This window comes from Clarias gariepinus, chromosome 11, assembly GCF_024256425.1.
Source record: "Clarias gariepinus isolate MV-2021 ecotype Netherlands chromosome 11, CGAR_prim_01v2, whole genome shotgun sequence".
NCBI classification, from domain to species: Eukaryota; Metazoa; Chordata; class Actinopteri; order Siluriformes; family Clariidae; genus Clarias; species Clarias gariepinus.
The window spans coordinates 9,751,760-9,776,382 of record NC_071110.1 but is presented as its reverse complement, the minus strand read 5'-3'; the positions used below and the strand labels follow the sequence as shown (position 1 = coordinate 9,776,382).

Sequence of the window (24,623 nt, the reverse complement as noted above, 5' to 3'; positions counted from 1 at the left end):
TGGTAGAAAAAAAACTTTTTAATCGCATCACATCCACATTACAGTAGTAGAGTAGTAGATGTAAAAAAAAAAAATAAAAAAAAAACTAATCCATGTAGAAAATATACACACCCACTCCATGATATTGAACCGCAAACCCCAGATTTAGCGATGAGCACGATTTGAAAAGTTAATCGATAATCAGATGCCTCAAAACATTTAACTGATGGCTTGAACACTTCACAATTAAATAATAATAAAAAAAAAAACCTGGCAAAGGTTCAAGGTGCAATCAGAGTCAATCACCAATGAACAATTTTATTTATTTATTTATTTTTACCAAACCTTATTTCAAGATCTGTTTGACTGAGCACAATTCACACAACTGCATTAAATAAAAATCACAGGCTATTATAAAAAAAAAAAAAAGTGTTTAAGAAATTCATTTTGTTTGACCTACAAAAGAGTGCCAAACTATAACAGCGTTTAGCGGTCGGGATCTGATCTGCTAAGAGATTTTAATTTGTCATTTTGATGGCATTTCTTTTATTCAGGCATTTTTATAACATTGGACAAAACAACCTAAGCTCTTCTGTGCTTTATGAAACTATTTAAGAATAATAGAGTAGATGTACAGTTAACAGAAGCTAATTAGAAAGTGTTTGGCAGGTAAAATTAGTCAAACTAAATCAGTGTTTTTTTTTTTAAAGGTTTCATTTTTAGATGTCCTCTTTAGACCCACTTGCATCTACAAACCTAATCATTCAGTTTATTCCCTTAATAAAACTATTTTTCATGAGAAAACAGCCAGAGATCAAAAACAAAGGAATGGATTTTCTCCGTGCTTTTTAACTACGGCTTGTTTCAAGGACAAGTTGCATTGTAAAAGTTGATTGCAAAGTTCATAGGGATCACTCCACTTCTGATTATAAACAACACCTAAACTGATAGACAACTTTCTGCTTTCGTTAATGAGTGCTAATGATGACTCTGAATGGACCTCGGTCAAACGTACTCGGTTGTTAGCTTGACCAAAAGTCAGGAGTTGATTTTTTTTTGATTGAACACAAATCCCTTCCTACTTCCCCTTATACAACTAATAAATGTAACGCATTATCTACTACACTGCTCACACTGTGTGTGTGTGTGTGTGTGTGTGTGTGTGTGTGTGTGTTTGTGAGGATATATAAAGGATGTCCAGCATTAAATTTTAAACTGAATTAAAAGTGTCAGCTCAACAAGTATATAAACAAGAAGTGTGTACTAGCAGGTATCTGATTAACCAATCATGTCACTCGTAGATAGGTGATTCAAAACTGAATGGACGAGACAAAAAGCAAGCCAATAATAACTAGCCTTAACTTCAGTGTGGTTTTGCAAAAGTTAAATGACCACATTTCAAATCCTACATAACAGCAGGGCAGAGTGACGGGGCAAGAGCAAGGCTAAGAAAAACGCCTTAACACGAACAAAAGAATGTGCCTACACTTCAGGATAGCCTGTAGAGAAAGGGTGGGTTGGGTGTTAGTGTTTGGGGGATTATGCAGTTTTTATAAGTAAGGCACATTTTGTTGTGAAAGCAACCAATAAGTAACAACAGGAAAAGAGATTAAAAAATGGGGCCTGGCCTGTGTGATTCTAATATGGTCTTCAGGAATGACTGATCAAAATGATCTCCAATATCGCTCGGCACTCCATTTGGAGTACAGGATGAGAAAAGGGTGCAAAGCTACACTGCCTTTTCAGATGGTGGATTTTGAGAAGGAGACTCTGAGGCGATGGCCACGACCCATATCATAGCTATGGAGGTCAATCAGGGCTTGAATGGCCTCCTCCACTGTCGCCATTTGCAGCAGGGCCATCTTGCGGTCTCTGGAGTGATTAAAAATATATATTTAAAAACTATGAAATAACACATGGAATTATGTAATCAAGTAACAACAACAACAGTCAGTTGTTATATTAAGTCTTGAAGATTGGCTGAACAAGAACAGAACTGTTAAGTGCATTTGCAAAACCCATCAAGCACCATGATGAAACTCGCTCTCCTGAAGACCTTCACAGAAGGGCAAGACCAAAACTTACCTCTGCTGTAGAGGAGAAGTTCATTTAAAGCCTCAGAAATCACCAATTAACAAAGAGATCCCCAGATTAGAGCCACTATGAAGGCTTTACAGAGCATAAATACTGTAGCGGCAACATCTCAATATCAACTGTTCAAAAGAGATTACTGTATATTTTGGATGCCTTCAGCAAAAAATAAAATCAGGAAAAGACTATGAAATTAGAAGGCATGTCCAAAAGTTTGACTGATACTATACATAGCTTAGGAAGGAGTCCTATATACTGTACATCATTACATTTTTGTGTTATAGTATCCAGCTGATTCTCACTGCCTCAGTGCACAATGTTACAATGCAGCAACGCAATCCAAGTTCGGGTCAATACTGAGTAATATGTTTAAACATGACCTTGACACTACAGCTTTTGAGTTAACACATAAGGTACACTATACATAGACTTGCTAACATATATATAATATAGTTTAAAATAGTGTAGTAGTAATGCATTAAAATGTACAAGTTATAATATGGCACAGCATACTGAAGGTTCTTACTGAAAAAACTTGAAGGCCTTCACTGTGCCTCCAGAGTTGGAGAAGAGAAGTCTCAGGTCCTCCTCGTTCACCTTCTCACTGTAAAAAGGCAAATATTTTAAATAGAGATTTAAATTATAAATATAAATAATAAATAAATGAAATATTAAATTATAAATACGCTTAATAAAAAATAAAGTATTATAATTTACAATTCCAAGACAATACAAACTAGCCGAGTAGATCTGAACTAGTTAAGTATGCTCTCAGCCTGCTTTTGCTCTTATACTCACGGGATGTTGGAGAGGTGGAGTGTGGCAGATGGAGGGAAGATGTTCTGGAAATTCTTTGAGCCTGGTTTTTTGAATCGGTGGAGGGGTGAACTGATGAAGTCTTTAGTGAGGCCTTGATCATCCAAGCCTTCTCGAGGAAGCTGCACCGTCTGGTGTTTGGAAAGAGTCACACGGATGATCTTCCCAAACATCTTCTGCCCATTTAGGTGGCTCATTGCTAAAAAGAAAATTAATGGAATTCACACCTTAACATACTAAATAATCAGTTAGACTGCAAGCCTAAATAATTAGTTTCCTGCCATATATAATTATAATCTAACCGAATCTGTTGCTTGTTTGGACCCAAGTGGTGTTATTTAGCCTTACCTAACTGCGCCTGGTTTCCATCTGTCATCTGGATGAGGGCACTGTCCTTCTTATTGTAGAGTATCTTGACTCGTTGCACATCCCCATACACACCTTTGGTTATGCAGGAGCCAGATGGAGGTAGGAGGAAATGACGAGTGGAAGAGAAGTGAACCATGAAGGACAAGTTAGTGCTTTACAGGCTGGAGTCTGGACACGAAGATGGCATCTTAAAAAGCAAAAAAAATCTATGCCATAGTGTTTATAGAGTAGAGAAAATTATTTCTGATACACCCTCCCATATAGAGGAGCTATATGATATGGAAAAAGTATATATTTCAAATAATAATAATAATAATAATAAAAGCCTACATGCAAAATCATCATTCATGCATTACAATAAGCTGTACATGAGAAGAGACAGAGCAAGATAGAGACAGACTTCAAAAGGCCAAAATAGACCTGATTAAAATCAGGTAAAAACAGGTAAATTAAAAAATGTGTTCTGAATTACAGATGTTCACATAAACTTAATATTAAAAAAACTGACAAACTGAAGATGTAAGAATATAAAAAATAAATTAAGAAGTAAATAAAATCAAGTAGTAAATTAAAAAAAGGAGGTAGATTGCCAACGATAACATACCGAAGAGGGTAAAGAGACTTTGGGGCGTAACCATCTTTAGAAGGAGAGAAGAGCAAGCAGCGTAAGACAGGAAGAGAGAAGAGTCGAGGTAGAGCGAAGATGAACAGATCATCCATAACGGAGGGTGGTTTCCCGCACGATGGTGAGGTGACCATGGAGCATGGGTTGGGGAGGTTAATTGGGACGGGGTTGGTCCGAGGAGGAACATTTGTTTCGATTTGTTTTGTTTGTGTATGGAAGGGGTTGTTCAAGCACAAAGCATGAACAGGAACAGGGTAGGGGATTGTGGAGGGAGAGGAGGTAAAGAGGGGAAAAAAAAGAAGTTGGAGAGGAAAAAAGGGGATGGAAAGAGTTATAAAAAGAAGGAGGGGTGAAAGCAAAAAAATGGATTTGAAGGGGAGGACAAAAAAAAATTAATAATATACAGGTCAGTACACAGGAAATGCAGGTCAAAATGGCAGGGTTCTCTATTCTTTCTTAGTTTTTTTTTCCAGCTCCCAAACATTGCTACACTTGTGCCAAATGTAGTCTCCAAAGACCAAACGTGGGTTAAGGCACTTCATTTGTAGCCTTACCCAGGAATGGGGAAAAGCAAGTGGGCATGCAGAGAGTAGGGCAGATTGAGAAGCTGAAGCTTTAGGTGAGTATGTAATACACGTAGCTCTGATTTTAAAGCAATGCTAGACTTTGTTGTTGTTGGTTTATTTTTTTTTTATGAAAAGGCCATGCAGGAAATGGGCATGAAAACCACCTTGCAGAGTTATGGGCATCAAATAGAAACGTCACGTCATGTTGAAAAGAACCACAGACCCACGAGGGGGGTTGAAAAAACAGTAAAAAAAAAATAAAAAATAAAAAAAAAATACATGATGGGGAAAACACATTACTTGGAGATTTTTTTTTATAAAGAAGAGAGAGAGAGAGAGAGAGAGAGAGAGAGAGAGAGAGAGAAAGAGAGAGAGAGATGAGGCGTGGGGTGGGGCTACCAGACTTCATACCAACTCTGAATAACTTAGAGAGAGGCAGTGGAACGTCAGGAGAAGGAGAGAGGAGTTACAGCTTAGAGAGAAAAGACAGTTAGATATTACTTTAAGACAGAACAGCAGAAAGAGCAATAGAGCAATAGGAGAGAGAGAGAGAGAGAAAGAGACAGCAACAGTGGTCAAAACTTGTACAGAATGCACAGAGAGACTGCAGATAGTCCCTCCATTTTGACGAAAAATTCATCAAGAAATGCTTTCAGTATATTTATGTGCAGAAAACCTTTTCACGTCTACCACTTTAGTTCACACCCAAAAATAAACACAACTGGCTAATTGTAAATATACTGAAATGACATTCAAAACAACTCACTGAGGACAATGGAGAATGTGCAAACTGCTCACTGCACACTGTGTGATCACAAAAGATCGAAGTGCCGCAAATATCAACCCTTTTAAATCTCGCAAAAGTTTATATTAAATATTCTGTTTTTGTTACAAGATTCTTTGGATCAAAGCTTTGAGGTAAATTATATCCTGCAGTGGTCAAAGCAGGAAATTATTTTTTCCAGCAACTACAACAAGCTGAATAGTATCCTAACTGCTGATAAACTACATATAAAACTACCCAGCATCTTGACATGCATTCTATGCAATTGTGATACGAGTAACAAAGTAATACTAAGGCCTTCCTGGGATCCATGTGATTTTCCTAAGTATAACAATGCTGCAGTACACACTGTCTGAGATTTAGCTACAGAGCTAAATGTAACACATACCTTTATGACTAAAATCAAAATGTATTCTCTATCATCCTACAAGAAAAGCTTATTTTCAAACTTTCTTACATCACTGTAACTGAGTCACCACTACTCTATATACCACTACTAATGCATTTTACCCAACCAGCAACTTGTTTAAAACAAAGAGTGCTACAATTTCAGTAACTATTTCTCTGAACTTACATTCTCTCTGCAAGGTATAGATAAAGACTTAACCATTTAAAGTTGTTAAATTGCTAAATTGTTTTGTTTGGTTGGTCATATTTGTTTCTACTCTAATAAAAGATCACCCTTCCATTATTCCAATTATCAAAGCTTTCCATTTTACTTTCCATATTTTCACGGTTTCTGCCACTTGCACATTAGGCTGCACTGAACTACCATGCTATCTCACCGTCTCTTTGTCCTTCATACTTAATGTTGTTTGCTATTTTGCATTTCTGCTTAGATGCTGACTATTTCATTGCCTGTGTACTTGTACCCTGCTTAATGACAATGCTGAATTCAGTGTAATCAAATCTAAATTAAAGCTGTCCAGTTTAAAAAAAAATAATAATAATATAAAAAAAAATTCTAAAAATCTCCACATAAGCTGACATATAGATATTTCTATTGATAGCTCTTTAGGGACGCCATATTAGCTTTTAGACTAAGGATCTTCTTCTGCTCTTGATATTTGTGGCACATTTTTATCTTTGTCATAATCACACAGCGGTTTGTCATCGATCATGACTGGTGTCAGAGTTATATCCAATATAATTTGGCTGTAGTTGAGCAACTGTTTGGTTTGTGAGAAGTGACACTACAGACAAATGTGCTTATGAGGACGCAGGACGTTCTACTATCTTTCAACATCAAGTTCAACTCAACAGGCATAACATCAATATTGCATTTTGTGGACAAGGCAATAGAGTATTAAAAAAAAATCGTATATAAACCACTAAAATGCAGTAAACCACTGAAGTGTCCGCGATCAAAAATAGTGATTTTTTATTTGATTTAATTTATGAGAGCTTAAGTTTACTTTCTAATTAATTTTTTTACGTGACTGTATTTCTTATGTGTCTTATTCGAAATGTGTAATGCTGTGATTGTTTGTAGATGCCATGTCTTGTACAAAGTGCTTTTTCACGGCAGTCTTCTGCTCCACACTCCAGTTTAGGTGGTGGTGATATTGCACCAAGCGCCTCTAAACTCAACAATAATAATAATAATAATAAATATTTTTCAAGAAATGTGTGAATTTTAAATAATTTAACATTTGTAACTTACATAAATAATAAGGTGAATGAATTCTGCTCAAACTAAAGATTGATTAAATCACACAGCTCGAGGTCATGTAATGATTTAAGTAAAAAAAAATAATAATGAATGTTTATCCAACATTTTAATGTACTGACCAAATGTATTCATTCAGCCATGATTTTTTTTTTACCTTATCCTATAGTACTGTACATTGCTTTCTTCCCAAAAAAGAATGTCTTGATTCCTCTTAAATCACATTACCTCCACTGCCACTTCTAGCATGTTATCAACTTAATCAAGCGCATAGAATCAGACCCTGGACTAGACTAGTTTATCATACTGTGAAGATTTCAACATAAGACCCATAAGACCTATCCTATAAACTGCCTTGTCTAATTCATCTCGCATGCCTCGCACCACTTTGTTGAGTTCTTCAGTAACATAAAGAGACTTGCTTATGAGGCTTGCGTGAGAAACCTATTTTTAAACTCGCTCCGACCAGTTCCTATAGGAATTTGGACCGATCCTGTTTGCTTCTGCAGTTACTGTGTTTGTTTGGTCCAACATGCCATTTTTTCAAATGAACTCTGATTGTAGGTATTCAAACAAAGCTAAAGCAGGCATTAAAGCTGAATGAACAAGTATGTTACAAGACTTCCATATCCTGTGCTAATCAGTGTGGCCTTCCAGCGAGCAGCAGATATCCTGCAGCTGGAATGACTTTCTTCCTTAGCATATAATTTGTTGTCACTCTCCATGAACATCAGACCCGGGTGGGAGGCGCTGCACAAAGACTGGAGGTGGAATTGTACATAAAAAGTAATCGGGAAGATAATTACAGTTCCAGGTTGATTTGCTTAGACACTGCATTATGTTAAAACCAGACCATTCTGCTTTTTAATGAAACAAACTGTGCTGCTCAATGCACAGTGCGAATATTAAACTAATTTCTTTTGCTTAGAATATTCTTTTAGTATTGTGTGTGTATTTTAATCTCATATACTGCTGTTACACTGTATGCATATAAAGGCCGCTCTTAACTTAAGACCTTCATTAGAGCTTTGTTTAAAAAAAATCCTATTTAATCATAAGTCTGACAAAATAATAATAATAAAAAAAAAAATGTAAATCATAAAAAGCTTGACAAAAATACCACAAGTAAAATTCTGTACAAACATGATGCTGAAAAAATGTAGAAGATCCTCTAGAAAATAATAATAAATTAAAAAAAGATCCTTGGCACATGATGACTGAGAACACAGAGAAAGTGTAGAACCAGAGTCTGCTGGAGGCCTGACTGAGAACAAAAATAGCAGGTAGAGGTGTGTGTGAGCAAGAGAGAGTGTGTGTGGGTGTGTTGGGTGGGATAAACTGACCTCATCATTGAGATTGCTGGCCAGCAGCACTGCACCAGCCGCTGAGTGTCCTGACAGAGCGACTCGCCCAGCTGCTGCTGCGGCCGCTGCTGCTGCGCTTAGAGGACTGATCGACCCTACAGAGAGAGAGAGAGAGAGAGAGAGTAAGAGAGAAAAAGAGAAAAGAGAGTACAAAAGAAAAGAAAGATAGATTGTCTATTATATGTTCATTCCCAACTACCCTCTAGCCAAGCAGCATTCAACAGCCGGCTCATTTTCACACAGACTGGCTGGTATTGCACAACATACTGTATAGAGACAAACACATCAGTTTTTCTTTTCCTGCTTCAGCTCTTTTAAACCAGTTTCTCCAGCTTACAGATCACCTATATTTGGAACTCATTCCCCATCTTTGTCAAAGCATATCTTTACAAATTACTCAGGCCACAATACAGAAATACAGCCTCACTGTAGTACCCATCCACATGTGAATTCCTACTACATGACATTGTTATATCTGAGCATAACTGCAAATCATTCTTTTAAGAAAAAGCTTTTAATTAAACAAAGGCAAACAGCACATCAATTTGTATTCTCCCTGCCAATCATTATGTTCAGTGCAGTTTAATATTTCTGAACATCTCTAACCACAGACGGACAAATGCAGGTGATGCAGCAGGAACAATGTTTGCAATTAGACTCAAACCTTTCCTGACGCACCTTCTGTAGTAGCAGTAACGTGTGTTATGAAAAGTTACACAACAGTGAGAAACGGAAATGCTCTGGTAGATGAGTAGGATGCTTGGTGTCTGCTTGGAGAGAAATTTAAAATATCAAAAAATAGGTGCCTTTAGGAAAACAGACTGTCCTTATGTTGCTTTTATCATGCTGCAAAAACACTGCCATGTGTCTAGACAAGTTTTTATTAGATGAAGGATAATGATTTTTAAAAATGTACAAAATACTACTGTTTTTGCAGGAAGTTGCTGCGTATTGTATGGACACTAGTGCTGAACGACATGACCTCAAATCTACGTCATGATTAATTGAACTTTTTACATAATTTACTAACTTTTTACATCCTGCTTAATGAATCATGATTTTTTTTTTTTTTTGCTTTGTTGTGATTTTATTCCCCCCTCGTAGTTCAATGAAACTTTGGTTTGTACTAGTAGTAAAACTGGGATTTTTTCCATGAGTTCTCCATGTTGCAGACTGGATAGGGCGGAGTCAAGTTACTACACACACACACACACACACACACACACACACACACAGTAGTAAGTTTATTAGAGGACAGTAAACAAAATAATATTAAAAGAAATAACCGACATGGGCATGATTACATTAAAATAGACGTTCTTAATGTTGGCTTCAAATAATTTCTTTTTAATTGCCTGGCAATCCACTGCCAAAGACCACTGAATCCTGAATGTAGTTTACTTCACAAATTTATATATTTGTTAAATAATTAGGAGTAAGCAATATTCATATATTTTACTATATAGTACCAGTCAAAAGTTTGGAAACAAGTTTGAATTTGTTTTCTATATTCTACAATATTTATAATTTTTTTTAACTATGAAATAACACATGTGGCATTAGACCCGTGGTACGCGCCCCACTAGTGGGGAATACAGACATGACGCAATGAACGGGAGGGAATTAGTGGAAAATAATAGGAAAGTACCTATTCTAATTCATGCTTTATTGACGATAAAGATCGGACACTCGAAACGAAATCACACGCAAAGAAATGGATCATTATTACAAGTAAATTTAATTAACATCAGAGAAAAAGTGGAACCATAGTGCAACAATAACGGTTTAACGTCGACATGTTAATTGCAGAGGAACAATATATAAGCAAACATTCAGTATTATATATGTAATTTCAAATATACCAATGTCTATGCTGATGTTTCTGTATTTTTGTTATAAATTAATATTTTATCAGGCAGTACTAGTCTGGCATTTCTAGTTTCCAGTGTGGTAACAAAGTTGCTTTTTGATCCTTCAGGCGCTGAACAGAAGGGAAGATAAATATTGTTCTACGCTTTTTATTGGTGTGCGGCATTTTGCGATGATCCCGAAATCATTCGTTGCGCCGTGAGAATAATGGTGTTTTTGCTTTTAAACATGTATAATTTAGGGCGGATGTAGCTTAAAGACAATGTAAAAAGGAAATACACGTGGGTATTTTATTTGCGGGTTTATTTACGAAAGGAAAATATGATGAAGCCTATGTTGCGCTTGGATTCATGGTGGGGATGGTGGAGGCAGAGGAGAGACCCGTGTGTGTTATGTGTCTTAAACCGCTGGCAGCAGACAGCATGAGACCCAACAAAGTAGGAAGACACTTAAAGACAACACACCCTAGTCACGTTAATAAGCCACTTTAAAAGTAAGCTCTAGATAAGTGACGAAGTGAGTCGGTTATAACAATTGCACGTGTATTTTATCTGTTTTGAACTTAGTGTTATTTGATCTTATTGGTTTAGAAATTGATATTTCAATTAATGGCTGAGTTCGTTATCATTTTGTTGACAAGTAGGACTTGAAATTTTATCCACCCCATTAAGTGGGGAATGACAGAAAATTTTGAGAACCACTGCATTGGACAATTAAGCAACAACTGCAACGGCCAGCTGTTCTGGAATAGTTCTCGCCTATTGACAAGTGCATTGGTAAAACCCAGTAAGCACAATGATAAACTACGAAACTGGCTCTTATGAAGAACATCTCAGGAAAGCGAGATGTTCTGTCCTGATAATTTCAGGAGCCCAAAAACCTGGACCTGCAAATGACCCTATTAATGACCTGCAAAAAAGAATTTGGTTAACATAAACAACTAAAATATTATTTTACTTTTCGTTAAGCAAAGCTGAGCAAACAAAACAGTAAGGCTCCACAGTGGCCCACATTTATACACTTGTTAAAAATTATGTAATAAGAGTAATTTGCGATTTTAATATATAAAGTCATGAATCAGCACAACACCAATATTAATAATAGATAAACGAGACATAAACCATGTATGAGCTACAGTGAGAGGATCCTTATTGCAGTTCTAGTAAACGTTTGAACATCTACAAGTTCCAGTGCATGAAGTCGAATCGACTAAACAGTAATTTAAAGTTTGTTGTACTATCTCCTCAACACAAAGCACTGAATAAGTAGATGTCGCATAATGCATGAAAAAAAGGAAGAATGGCTAAAGAAGTGAATCTCAATAGAAAACTGTTTTAATTAGGCTTTTTCCACTTGTTTCTTTTTTTACTCTGAAAATGAAAAATCTAAATAAATAGGCTCATTTCTTTGGCCTGTGGTTCTGCGTTTGTCCTGTACATGATTAACAAAACATTTGAATTCCGGTAGTTTGATGAAAAACATGTTTGCAAAAAAAAAACAGTGAGTGCATGGAGCAAGTTTGTTTATGAAGGTCTAATATATTATGTTTTAGATGACGGCTTATTTGGACTCAATAATGGCTGGTTCAGGTCAGACATCGTCTGATGAAATGAAATCAAACATTTTTTTGGGCCCACACACAGGTTACACTATAAGCTAAAAATTCATATAAAAATAGGCTACATGCAGCAAAATGCACATACAATAATGAAGAGTTAAATTTAATTCACATATGCTTTTGAAAATGCATTATGTAACATTTCTAGCATGTCCTTGTTTTCTAGACTTCCAAGCCCAGTAAATTTATACTTATTTAATGATGTTTCATTAAACAGTTTTATGTATACTTAAAAACCTTAAAAATCATGCAAGTCAAATCAAAACCAGATTTTTTTTTATTATTATTATTATTTTATGTAATTTGCTGCACATAGCTGTCGCAAAAGTGTATAATTGTTAAATTTGTAATGTCTCTAAACAGCTTTTGGATCTGCTCATTTATACTCAAACAGTGTAAGATTTTCCTTTGACTCAACCTCATCATCAAGTACACTAGAGCTTTTCCAAAATGTTCAGCATGTATAAATCTAAGTGTTGGAGTTAAAGTAAAAAGACAGGACATTTATGGCATTAATTAGACATGCTTGGTTTTCCAGCCCTTTAAATACTGGAGACAGGTTCAGGCTTAACTCTGCTGTACCTGACATTTCCCAGGTTCGTTTAAGAGAATATATGTACACGGTAACTGATATTTATTTTTATGTGAAACTTATAGAAAAATCTGCAATTTTATACGGAGTAGCTTCAGTTTTGTAGAGTTTCCGTCGAATTGTTGGCTGCATCAAACAAAGAAAACATTAAAATTACTGGAATTTAGTTACGATCTGTGCAACACATCAAAACTTGGAAGAATAGTATAGACCTGTCAACTTTTGGAAGAAATGTGGCCAGAAAAAAAACAACTATAATTATAAATTACACTGATCAAAAATGACAAACACTAGAAATTGCATTATAGTGTTGTAGTGTATTTAATAGCGAAAGTAAGAGCATTCCCACACACAGTGCATCCAGAATTTACAGGATTGGGATTAAACAGCTGCGTGACTGTAAGAAAAGCACTTGTTCATGAGACTAATCAGAAAAGAAGGACTCAAACTTGCTAGGCAGCATAAAGATTGGACTTCGGAACAATATAAAAGAGGTGATGTGGTCTGATGAGTGCAGATCGACCCTATTCCAGCGAGATGCCCGTTTCAGGGTAAGTCCCTGCTGGCGGTGTGTCTTTCCTTGTTGTTCCCGCCCACTTCAGTGTGCCCCTTCCTGCAATCTATTGGTTCAGTCCTGCCTGTCCTTGGTTGATCCCGCTTCCTGTCTGATGATATGGTAACCAGGAGACCCAGAGGCCTGTACATAAGCCCCTTCAGACCACAGTGCTACAGACCGTGTTTTTGCTTACTGTTTATCCTATGACTGATTATAAAACTATACTGTGTATGACCACCCCCCTTGCTACGATTCTGACTTCACTTAAATTTCCCTCTTTTTAATGATTGCCTGGTATCTGTTAGACTATTCCACATATGACGAGTTTCTTGTTTTGACGACGTTTATGTGTATGCCCTTTGGTTTCAGTTGTTTGGTTTGTGAATACATTTTGTATATATTTGTAGCCAAGTCTGTACTTAGTGGCTTAGTAGTAAGTTGATGCCATTTTTTTTACACTTTGTTTTCACCTGGTTTGTGGTTAGTGAGGGAGTAAAGTGTAGTATTCTGTATTTCTGTTTCTTTTCTTTTGATGAGGCTAGGTATTTTACTTCGGCACTATGTAGAGGAATTATTTTGGCCTTGTTGGCTTCTGAAAATTTTAGACACCTTTTAGAGATTTGCCTATTCCCTTTTGTAAATAAACACAAAGCAAACGCACTATTGGTGTCACCCCTTTTGTTCCCTTTTTATTCCTGTTATGGCCCTGACTTAGACCAGGGCGTAACAGATGATCGTCTTCTTTTTAAAGGCCCGATTATAAAACCTAATCTGCCTTTCAAAACCTGTTTATAAAGGGTTGTTACTTGTGGCTAGTAAAGAATTCTTACACTTACAGTTGTTCAGTGGATGAGTGCACAAGTCTTACCAAGTAGGGATGTGGAGTCCTTGCCAAGTGCAGCAGCCATAGTTGGATCTACAGAAGGCTGGCCGTCTGCTGCAGGCAGCTCGGGTCTTGTGTAATCTCGACTCTTATCGTTGTTGTACTTGACGTTCAAGTTGACCAGCTTAGAGAAGTCGATCCGCAGTGTGCAGCACGAATTATAGATGTTCTGTCCATCCAGAGACTAAAGACAATGATAAAAAGGTTGTAAAGCATGTTATATATCTTTACACGAGCTAGTTAACTGTGAATTAACGGAGCAAAAGGTTTCATGATTTTCCGTAATGTCTTTAGTAGAGCATCATAATCTTATAATCAGTGGTCGATAATGAAAATGATACTACCACTTGTGTGCACACAGCTTTATTATTTAATACCTCTGCCTCAACTCAATCAATCCGTTCCTTTTGTCCAGACAACTTTTTTTTGTGTACCTGTGCTGAAATTAAATGTGACTACAATTTTTTGATCCTTTTTCAAACCAAATGCTTGGGTTGTTCATGTTTTTTTTTTTTTTTGCATCATCGCCCAATATCCATGGGAGTACTTTGTCTTTTAACTTCAACTGTAAATTAAAACCCTACAGCATGTCAATTCACCATAATGAGTTAAAACAAGTTTAAATTTAACATTTACACTTCTATGGACATGTGGAATTATTAAACAGGATTTCATTTTGTCAGTTTAAGATTATCATCAGTACTTGATGGTGAAATTAAACCACCGGTTAACAGAGAGCATGCAAACCAAAAACAGATTTAAGCAGACAAAGAGATCCTGAAAAGGGAAACTGCATTTTACCCCACCACAATGCATATTTTAAAGGCTAAGACCATTTTCCTGTCCTGAATGTCCTTTCATGTCCTACATCCTTTAGCTTTTAGTGAATCAGCATTCCAGCTGGGTGAATTATACTGTCACTTAATCTGTCTGCAGTTGTAACTAAAAAGGGGAAAAAAAAAAAAAAAAAAAAGTGTCGTTTTCAGGTAACAAAACATAAGATATTGGTACTGAGCCTTGCTGGATATATTAATGCTTCAATTTTAAACAAGTGGAGGTTTCAATCTTCGGTTTCCTAACCTCGTAATAGCCATTTTCTCTTTTTTTTAAGAAGAAGAGCAAAGGCACATGTGCGAACACATTCCACAAAAGGATCATCTTCATTTTAGTAACTTACTCACCAGTTTGGCCTGCTGAGCATTCACAGGATCACTGAATTGCAGCAGAGCTTGGAACTGATTATTTTTGGTGAATGTGATTATCTTCATCACTGTCCCAAACTTGGAGAAAATCTAAAAAGCACAAGATACAGTTGTTTTAGGCAGTAGTTTTTTCTTAGTCTAAATATTTCTAAAGTGTATCGGGTAGGGGCAAGTCTCTGACCTGCTGCAGGACGTCCAGTGTTACAGGGTAGAACATGTTGTCGATAATAATGCGCAGGACTGGACTTGGCGGTGGTATTAACACGCTCTCTCCTGCTGAATCTGAACTCGGAGAACCCCCCTCTTGAACAGCACACACTGCCTGCAGAACAGCCTGGGCACGCTGACCACATGGAGAGAATGGAACAAAAAAAGCAAACAATGCAGAAATGAAACTAAATCAAATTTGAGCTCATAGCCATTACTCTCATACTCACTGAAAAAAAAGAAAAGAAACAGGCTATGAAATGAAAGGCTTAGCTTTCATTCCCTTCTGACCATCACAGCTTACAAAAATAAAATATTAAGCAAAAAAAAAAAAAACATTAGATGCTGTATACAGAAAGCTCAGTGGTATCCAAGATACACAAGATATTCTTCCCATGCACTTATCATGTCATTACACCTTATGAAACAGGGAGCAAACATTTAGTCACAGCAAAAGATGTCAAGCTATTTAGTTTGTCAAGGGCTTTTAAATCATGGGAATTTCTTTTTTCCTTGATGTCTTACAACTTTCCATTTACTCTTAAACCTTAAAAAAAATAGCAGGCGCACTGGTGACCCATTTGTATCTCTTAATTTACTACAAGTACCAACAGAATCATAACCCCAAAACATACCATAATAATCAGAGACTCCAACACCTTCCAACACCTTCCTGTGACTCTGTTTGCCCAAACACACATTGCATTTCCAAAAAAAAAAGTAAAAACCACTAATAAAAAGTGCGTTTTTTTCATGCAAGTTCTGTAAATTTGAGGTGTGCATGTACAACATCACAGTACATGCCAAAAAAATCTGTATGTAAAAATGTAGGTTGTGTGCTCATCACACCGCGCTGGTTGTGTGCGGTGATGTCATGAGCCCGCGATGTTTGCCTTTCCTCTCGTGCACCGTTAGCTACCAATAAACAGCGTTTTTTCTTTGCTCTTTGTCACTGCAGTCTTACACGCTCTTTCACCTTTCCCTTTATCTCACTTTCCCCCTCTCTCTGTCTCACACACACACACACACACACACACATTTGCATACATAAATGAGGTAAAACTACCCTCACATAAACAGTGACGACACAGCCACTTATAAAAGAAAGGACATGGCCCGAGTTGGTAATACTCGCTGAGCAGGAGGATGATCTGTCCTGTTGGACATCTGCTCCAGATTGCCTGCAGTCATGTGTTGTGTATATTTTTTCTTTCTTATAGTTTAGTCCTTATAATGAGCATTTTTAATGAGAATATCTGGACATGGATGTTTGTATTTCATTGCTTCTTTTACTGGTTGTTCGATTTGTGTTTGTTCATTGGTGAACTAATGCACTGTTTATAAAACATGCAACTTTATTACATTGGCGCAAGTTTGAAGTTAACAATTTGTGGCACCTTCCTATTTTAAATAATATTTCTCATTTGTTACACATATTCTTGAAGGTGGGGGTGTATGCATGGCAATCATGTATGCAAAATGAAAATGGTTAAATACTCTGGCAGAGCCTTTCTATGACAGGTCCCGAAGTGTTAACCTAATGTGAGATCTAAACTCAGCCCTTTCCCGCCTCAGAGCTCCAGGCGATACTATAACCACTTAGCAATAGATAGGGGGCACAATAGGACTTCATGTCACATATGCTTTCACAAAGTCCTGCGCATTTCTGTAGTAAACTGTTTAGTTTGATCAGGTGTGTGTGTGTGTGTGTGTGTGTGTGTGTGTGTACAACCCTGGTTTAAAACAAAACAAGTAATTCTGGTGAAAAGAGCCTCTGCAGTGCTCGCAGCTGTCAATATGCCTAAAAACAGCACAGTCTTTCTAGAACACTCTGCACTGTTAGGGGGCACAGAGTGGCTTTAAGAGGGCTGTGAGCTGAGCAGACTTCAGAACATCGCAGTGCTGCCAGGTCAGTTTTGCTGAAAACGACTGGAGAACTGCTGCCAAAGGAGACTATTTTTAATGCCGCCTCGTTAAAGTGCATTGCGTGACATTACTTTTAACTATTACCATCCATTTTGCAGTAGTAGTCATGCTGTTAAACTTTAACAAAACAGGGATTGAAAGGGGCATGTTCGGAGTAGCGACTGTGATAGAAGACGCACCAACGCCACAGAGTGAAATGTTGGTTTTAAGACAGAAAAGAAGTTAGGATATTTGAGCTTTTCTTGAAGATGCAACAAGCTTAAAACAACCATTTGCTTAATAAAGAAACACAGATCAATGGTGGGCACTGAAAAGAAACGGAACAACCATTTTCAAGCCTGAGTAAGTAAAAACAAATGGTGTGCACACGGTTTCTAGCTGGTTTCACCCTCCTGCGAGTGGGCAGTCAAAAAAAAAAAAAAAAAAAAAAGCCATGTGCGTAGTGTGAGCAATACTTAATTAGCAGTTCTTCCATTATTTGCTTTTTTCCCCCAGAAAAAAAAAAGGTAAAAACAGGCACTTCTTATTCTGTTCATCATAGCTTTCAAACAAGCTTTTTTCAACAGAGTAATTTTGTTGGCATCTGACAACTGCAAGCAGAAAGATTGCAGTTCAAAATGAAGTCAACTGGTTCGATTCTTTTAAAAGATCTCTGTTTTTATCTTATGTATTTATTCATCTTGACAGAAACTAGAGAATATTTTTGGGAAATTCTATTTTTTTTATGGCCATGGTTGGAGAAGTGTTTGATAGGGAAAGAAAAAAAAAATCCCAAAACTCTGACCTTTTGTTTTTTTGCTAAAGAAATGTTGCATCTTAATTTGGTAGACAAGACACATAATGAACTAATTCGTTTGCTAACCTGATTAAGCGCACTGTCCGTTTTGAGCTCTTTGTGGTTGGAGTACTGGATACACACAGGAACATTCCGTACTTGAGGGGTCACCGCTGTGTAGTAGTTCACCATGGTGATCGCTGCTTCTTCTGTCCCAAGCTCCAAAAATGCCTGGAGAGGAAAAAAATTAAATGTGAGCAAAAGTAGTGAGAGGTCGAATCGACTGTACAGACTGACTCATTTGGTACCCAAAGTATGAATAAATAAAGAAATAGTTTCAGTAGGCAGGTCATGATTTTCAAAATATCGCCTCAATCTATTTGGAAAACAGCATTAAGGAATCTTTAACAGCTTCTGTGGTACATGAAGTGAAACACCGTGACTTAAGATAAACAGCACTATAATTAAGAAACAAAGATGCATTCTAATTTAATGTTGTTTTTTTTTGTTTGTTTTTTTAATATTCTAAGCTATCCAATCACCTTGTTATAGTGTTCCTTAATATAAACATGTGTCACATAATCCTTGCAAATACATCTCTCTAAAACTAAACAATAACAAAAAGTAAAATAAATTAAGTAAAAAATTATAAACTCATTCACTCACTTCTTCACATTCAATTATCTTCTATACAGCAAAACCTGTACAGGGTGTTAAGGGGCTGAAATCTATTCCAGGAGACTTTGGACACCAGGTGGGGCAATTTCAGGTCGTACACACACTATGGGCAATTTGGAAATGCCAATTAACCTAATCTTCACATCTTTGAACTGTAGGAGGAAACTGGAGTACCCTGAGGAAACTTACTAAGCACGGGGAGAACATGCAAACTCCATGCACACAGACCCAAGGCGAGAATCAAACCCTCAACCAAGGAGATGCGAGGCCACAGTGCTAACCACTATACCATCACCTCGCCCTTTTTAGTTCTCATACCTGATTTTTTCCTTTCAGCATCAGGATATTAGTGACTTTCCCAAATGGCAGACCCAGGGCGATGACTTCTGTCTCAGAAACCTCGTTCGGAAGTTTACGAATATGAATGACTCTGGAGGGCGGGTTGTCCATGCCGTCCTCTACTCTCAGTTTTTTGCTGTCGCTTCCATTGGCTGTAAAATACACCATCAAATCAGGTCAGTCATCGTCCTGTATTATAGTATATGGTATCATGCATTATAGTACATAATAAAAGCTACCAGGGCAGTGGTAGCTCAGAGGGCTAAGGCACTGAGTTACTGGTCAGAAAATTGGCGGTTCGATCCCCAGCTTTACCAGGTTGCCACTGTTAGGCCCTTGAGCAAGGCCCTTAACCCTAAGTGCTCCAGGGGTGCTGTATCATGGCTGACCCTGCGCTCTGATCCCAGTTACGCTGAGATATGCGAAGAAGGAATTTCACTGTGCTGTAATGTATATGTGACAAATAAAGTCTTAACTTAACTATAATACGGTGCCTTTCTTTCATGTTTCGGCTTTCAGACATTTTAACAAAGTAATGGATCAGTATTTCTTTATTGATTTATTGTATGCACATGCTAAGTTTGGTCTCTAACAAAGAGACCAGCTAAGCAGCCATGTCAAAAGTTGGAATCTCAAATCGTAATGCTTTCAGTCAGGGTAAAGAAATACTGCCCATGTAAACAACTACTGACTATTTTATTTGTGCCAAAACCATGATATTAAAAATGTATAGCATGCATCACAATCAGAATTGCAGTGTAGTGAAGGTCATTTTTAAATATTCTGGACATATATAAGAGATGCTGTGTGTGTGTGTGTGTGTGTGTGTGTGAGAGAATGTTGCCACTCATGCTGCCACATGGTGCTTCAGCATGTGCAAGCAAAGTCAAGTTTAGGCCACTAGACTTCTAAATGTCTGAATGATTCACCCCCCCCCCAAAAAAAATAAATAAATAAAATACTACTACTACTACTACTACTAATAATAATAATAATAATAAAAAAACATCACAAATTATGCATACACACAATCTCATTTGTAAATAATAGCGATTCACTTGCATGTATTTCCCTGCACTCAGATCACACTGCGTTCGCTTATTTACTTTACAACAATCCCAAATGCTGCATCAATCACTTATCAGTCACTGGTCAATGTAACACAAAGCACTATTCATTCACCAATCAGGCCAGAGATTGTCAAATGATTCACTCATACAACTAAAAAATTCTTTTATTTCTTTTCCTCATTTACGGAGTTCCAATATTAGCGCACACTTAATATCACAATGTTCTCTCACTCAATACCAGGCAATCAGAGGCTGGAGGAGGGACAGTACCAGATAATCAGCATCTGGGGGGGGTTGGAAGATTCTAACGACCTGTTTCTGGCTCATTTTGATGCACGTGTGTGAAACCTTTACATTGTCTTCATTTTTAAATACTCAAGTTAGAAGCTATATAAAATTATACTAGAAGTGTGCTAAAAGCAATACAACTTTGACAGAAATAAATAATAATAAAATAAAAAAATACAGTACATAACACACACCGTGACAATTACCTTATGCTGATAAAAATTACAATGATATAAACATGCTCGTGTTGGTGAATTGCAGTAAATACCAGAGTGTCCAATAAAGCACAAGAGCTACTTATTAATTATTTTTATTTATTGTCAACAGTTTTTAATCTCTTCACTGCCTGCTTTAATAAGAAAAAGCTACTTTTTTGTTACAAGAGTTGAACAACAGAGTTGTGTAGACAGCCCTCTTTTTAAATATAAATGCAATGAATTTTTTGGTTGAAAAAAGAAGAATGGTGATCCCAATACTTATAAAGCAAAATCATAATTCACATTTTAGCAAGAATCATTTGGAATTGCACTTTTTGAATTTTCCTTTACTGACCTTATACAATTATGTATTGTATGTATACATAATTTAATGTACAAATACAAGGTATTACTTGTATAATACAAGGTATTACTATATTATTTTAAACATGGATCTTTTTTTTATTCAGAAGCCCAGATAGTGAAAAAATTGTATTTCAATTACCACAATGATCACTTTTTACCCTTTACATGTTTTTTTGTTTTTACACTTACCTTTAACTGAAGTGTTTGCACTGCTGTAAAGACTGCCAGAAAGCAAATCGTCTGAACTTCTCTGTTGAGCGAAAATAAAAGAGGCCAAATTAAAACAAACACTATTATAAGATGCATTGAAAACCTAATCCATTAGCCATTACAATTAGGACTGGCCCAAAAAAAATTCATGAGTTTAAATCAACATGGCTGCTCACAGATTCAGGGGGGGGGATGTACATCACCCATACATGGACACATATAATCTTAACTTTTATGAATCCAAAAACTTTATTTGTACTAACTACCTTATCAACCTCTATTTAAACAGTACGTTACCTTTACACCAACTGCAACATCACTTGAGATGCTAAAGAGAAAAAAAACTGCAATAAATAAAATGGTCACGACTGTTTGTTATACCATCCATTTGCATTACGAATGCATCTTTTGGTAAAGTGAGAATATAATTAAATGTTATCCTATAACAGCTTATTAAAGAGCATTATAAAACAGATGAATTGAAATTCTAGGGTTTTGCTTTATTTAGCATTTTATTAACTTGAAAGATGAGTAAATTGGTTAAAGAAAAAGATGGGGATAATCAATATAAGGCCAAAATCCCAAAACGCTTTCCATTCATTAGCCACTTTAATAGGAACACCTGCGGCCTTGATTATTCATTTAATTTTACTGTGCACCCATGTGTATGTCAAAACCTCCACATCATCACCTGCTCTTTTTCCGATTTTCATCTGTTCAATTTTCGCCGAGTATCTGCCCACTTTAGGATTTCATTTTGATTAGCCATCACTGGTAATTGGCTGATCAGCCTCGGATACAAACCCGGTGCGGTGCAACACAAATGCATTTTTATGGGAGATTCGCAATGTCAAGTTAAGATTTGAAACTTGTGGGGCATGTGACATGGTAAAACATTGTCATTTCTTTGTAATTATAATGTTGTTGTTGGTCTTACGGCCGCTCCCAGCAAGGGGTCGCCACAGCGGACCATCTGCTCTGCACATGCAAGTTGGCACAGTAATTATAAGAAGTTTGTTTAGAAATAGTAAGAAATGCAGATAACATATGTGCTGCTCAGTTTAATGTTAAACTGTTTTTGAAGTTAGTTTGTATTTTTTTAATGCTGCATTTGTTTGTTTTTTAAGTGAGAAAACTAACATTATAAGGAGTGGGCTTCATTTAAATAATCATTTAACTTTTTTTAATGATATAATTGTAACCAAATAGAGGAAAATGTATTTTAATTAAATATGCGCCAAAGTATTGGGATAATATTGCATCAGGAGGTGACTGGTGTTCCCAGTCCTAGTGTAAACCCTACTGTAATGTTGTGCAGAACATCCCAGGAGCTTGTGAAAAACTCAAATAACCATGCCACAATCAAAATGAAAAAGACCACACTTACCCAAACTGATGTGTAATGTAAGATTGATGTCAGGCTCTGACCTGTATCTGCATGGTTGTGTGCACTGAGCTGCTGTGATTAAATAATTGAATGAATGAGAAAAATGGGTGTCCCTATTAAAGTGGCCACTCAGTGTCCATACTGCAATAACACTAATATTATAAGGGGTTTAGCAATTATTTTAATGTATTGTTGTCATAAACACAACAGCATGATACCCTGGCATATGGGTTAAAACGCTTTTATTATTAGAGAATATTATAACCGATATCAGGTTTATTATTATCTAGTAGTGAAGCCTTTAAATATCAAAGATAAAAATAAGATAAAGAGAAAATTAATTTACATCCTCAAAAAAGATTAGATAGTAATCAACGTCATATATGTCATCTAAATTACCTGATAAATCAAGGTGTATAAATACATCAAGACAAAATAAAACGCAGCTTGAATCCTGAAACAAAGTACAAAGCGGCTAAATGCTAGCAAAGCCTATGTAGTGCTAGCTAACAACGCGAGCTAAGCTAGGCTAAGCTAATGCGCAGAGTGTCTCTGGTTTTAAATGTTTGTTTCTTTTTTTTAGACCAAAATAAATATTATGAAACAGTTCATTTGTCGCATCTGCACAACGTTTCGCACTTACCCGTCCATTGCAGGGAAAAAAAGTCTAATTTCCACCTTTAAACCTGGCTGTTTGTAAGCAAAATGGTGTCGAGGCTGCAGGTTGTGGTTTTGTGTGTGTGTGTGTGCGCGCGCGCTGGACAAGACTTGGGTTGCCAGGTCTGAGTTAAAATTCCCTCTTATTAAACCCTTTTGAATTGATGCCTAGGTGGTGTTATTGTTATTGTTGTTGTTTGGATATTTGTAGCTAATATATTGATTACATGTCAAATGTGAATTAATAAATGCTCTATTAATACCAAAAGAGTTAAATTATTATTATTTGTTATTATTATTATTATTATTATTATTATTATTATTATTTTCTCCTAATGTAAAAAGGATTGATTATTGGACGGTGGTTAGCATTGTCACCTTGCACCAGGGTCTGGGTTCGATTCGCACCCCGTGGTCTGCGTTTGCATGTTTTCCCCATGCTTGGTGGGTTCCCTCCGGATACTCTTGTTTCCTCCCACAGTTCAAAGACATGCAGATTACGCAAATCTGATGTAACCAAATTGCCTGTAGTGTGTGAATAAGCATGTGTGTGTGTGTGTGTGTGTGTGTGTTCCCTGCAGTGAATTGACAATCCCATCCAGGGTGTACCCTGCCTCATGCCCTAAGTCTCCTGGGATAGGCTCCAGGCCCCCCACGATCTTGTATACAGGATAAAGCGGTATAGACGATGAGTGAGTGGAATGGGCTACATCTTATAGTCTATCAACCAAATCGTTCTTAAATTATTTATTAGCCAGTTTTATTTACTTACTCACTCACTCCCTCATCATTTAAGCTCCATGTTGTTATAGAATACAACAATTTGTTTTTATTCCTTATGTTTTTAATGTTTTTTTTAATAAAAAAAATTCCCATGACATATGCATGAAGGTTTTTTTTTTTCCATTTAGGCATTTGCCAGTTACATTTACATTTTGCCATTTCTTATGTGTGTGGCTTGCAGCGTGTACACAAAACCAGAATATATTAATTTACATAGACAAAAAAATAGCAAAATTTATGGATTAAAATTGAAAACCAAATTTATAAAATGAACTTGACATTTACACTGATCCATTACAGTACTAGCATTAAGTAACTGTGTGAGCTTACTGATCAATTAATCCTGCAAGTGAGATTTCTTACCCAAATTGGTATTCGGTTGTCGCCATATTACTTACTGCTGTCACTTTGAATGCTACTTTAGTGCTTGGTGCCACTTTAACTCTCTTCTTTTCAGAATCTTTACTAAGTACGGATTTTGAAAATGTCAGCAAAATTATTTATAATTTTTAATGTGTTTATTTTGGATGGATTTGCAATGTTATACAAAATGTTTTTTTGTATAAAAATGACTAAATAAATAATTGAATCATGGTTTTGAAGTTTAGCTATTACAATTATTACACATTTATTGTTTTTAGAAAGAAAAAAAGAAAGAACAAAAAACTTCTTGAATATAAATATAACCACAATATATGTATTTATGTAATATTTGAAGCACTAAGCATAAGGATACACACAATGTTGTTACATCACA

The 24,623-nt window shown here is 36.4% G+C and overlaps 1 protein-coding gene across 1 annotated transcript; it reads right to left on the bottom strand.

The window, feature by feature from the left end:
* ptbp2b (polypyrimidine tract binding protein 2b) lies at positions 1-23,169 on the bottom strand. The gene is made up of 14 exons (XM_053507361.1): positions 23,070-23,169; positions 21,337-21,367; positions 21,019-21,079; positions 18,888-19,060; positions 17,979-18,122; positions 15,165-15,326; positions 14,963-15,073; positions 13,767-13,965; positions 8,243-8,358; positions 3,860-3,893; positions 3,235-3,327; positions 2,869-3,085; positions 2,597-2,674; positions 1-1,851 (listed from the first exon to the last, which is right to left on the bottom strand). Exons 1-14 carry the CDS (start codon positions 23,075-23,077, stop codon positions 1,722-1,724), a joined length of 1,557 nt encoding a protein of 518 aa, XP_053363336.1. The 5' UTR covers positions 23,078-23,169; the 3' UTR covers positions 1-1,721.
* Positions 23,170-24,623: the final 1,454 nt, after the last annotated feature.

What these genes read in the sequence shown, in the direction of transcription:
- ptbp2b (XM_053507361.1), bottom strand. An exon ending in CACTGGACGTCCTGCAGCAG is followed by an intron (nt 15,074 to 15,164) that starts GTCAGAGACTTG and finishes TGTGCTTTTTAG; the next exon opens with ATTTTCTCCAAGTTTGGGAC. An exon ending in AAGTCTCTTTACCCTCTTCG is followed by an intron (nt 3,328 to 3,859) that starts GTATGTTATCGT and finishes GCATAACCAAAG; the next exon opens with GTGTGTATGGGGATGTGCAA.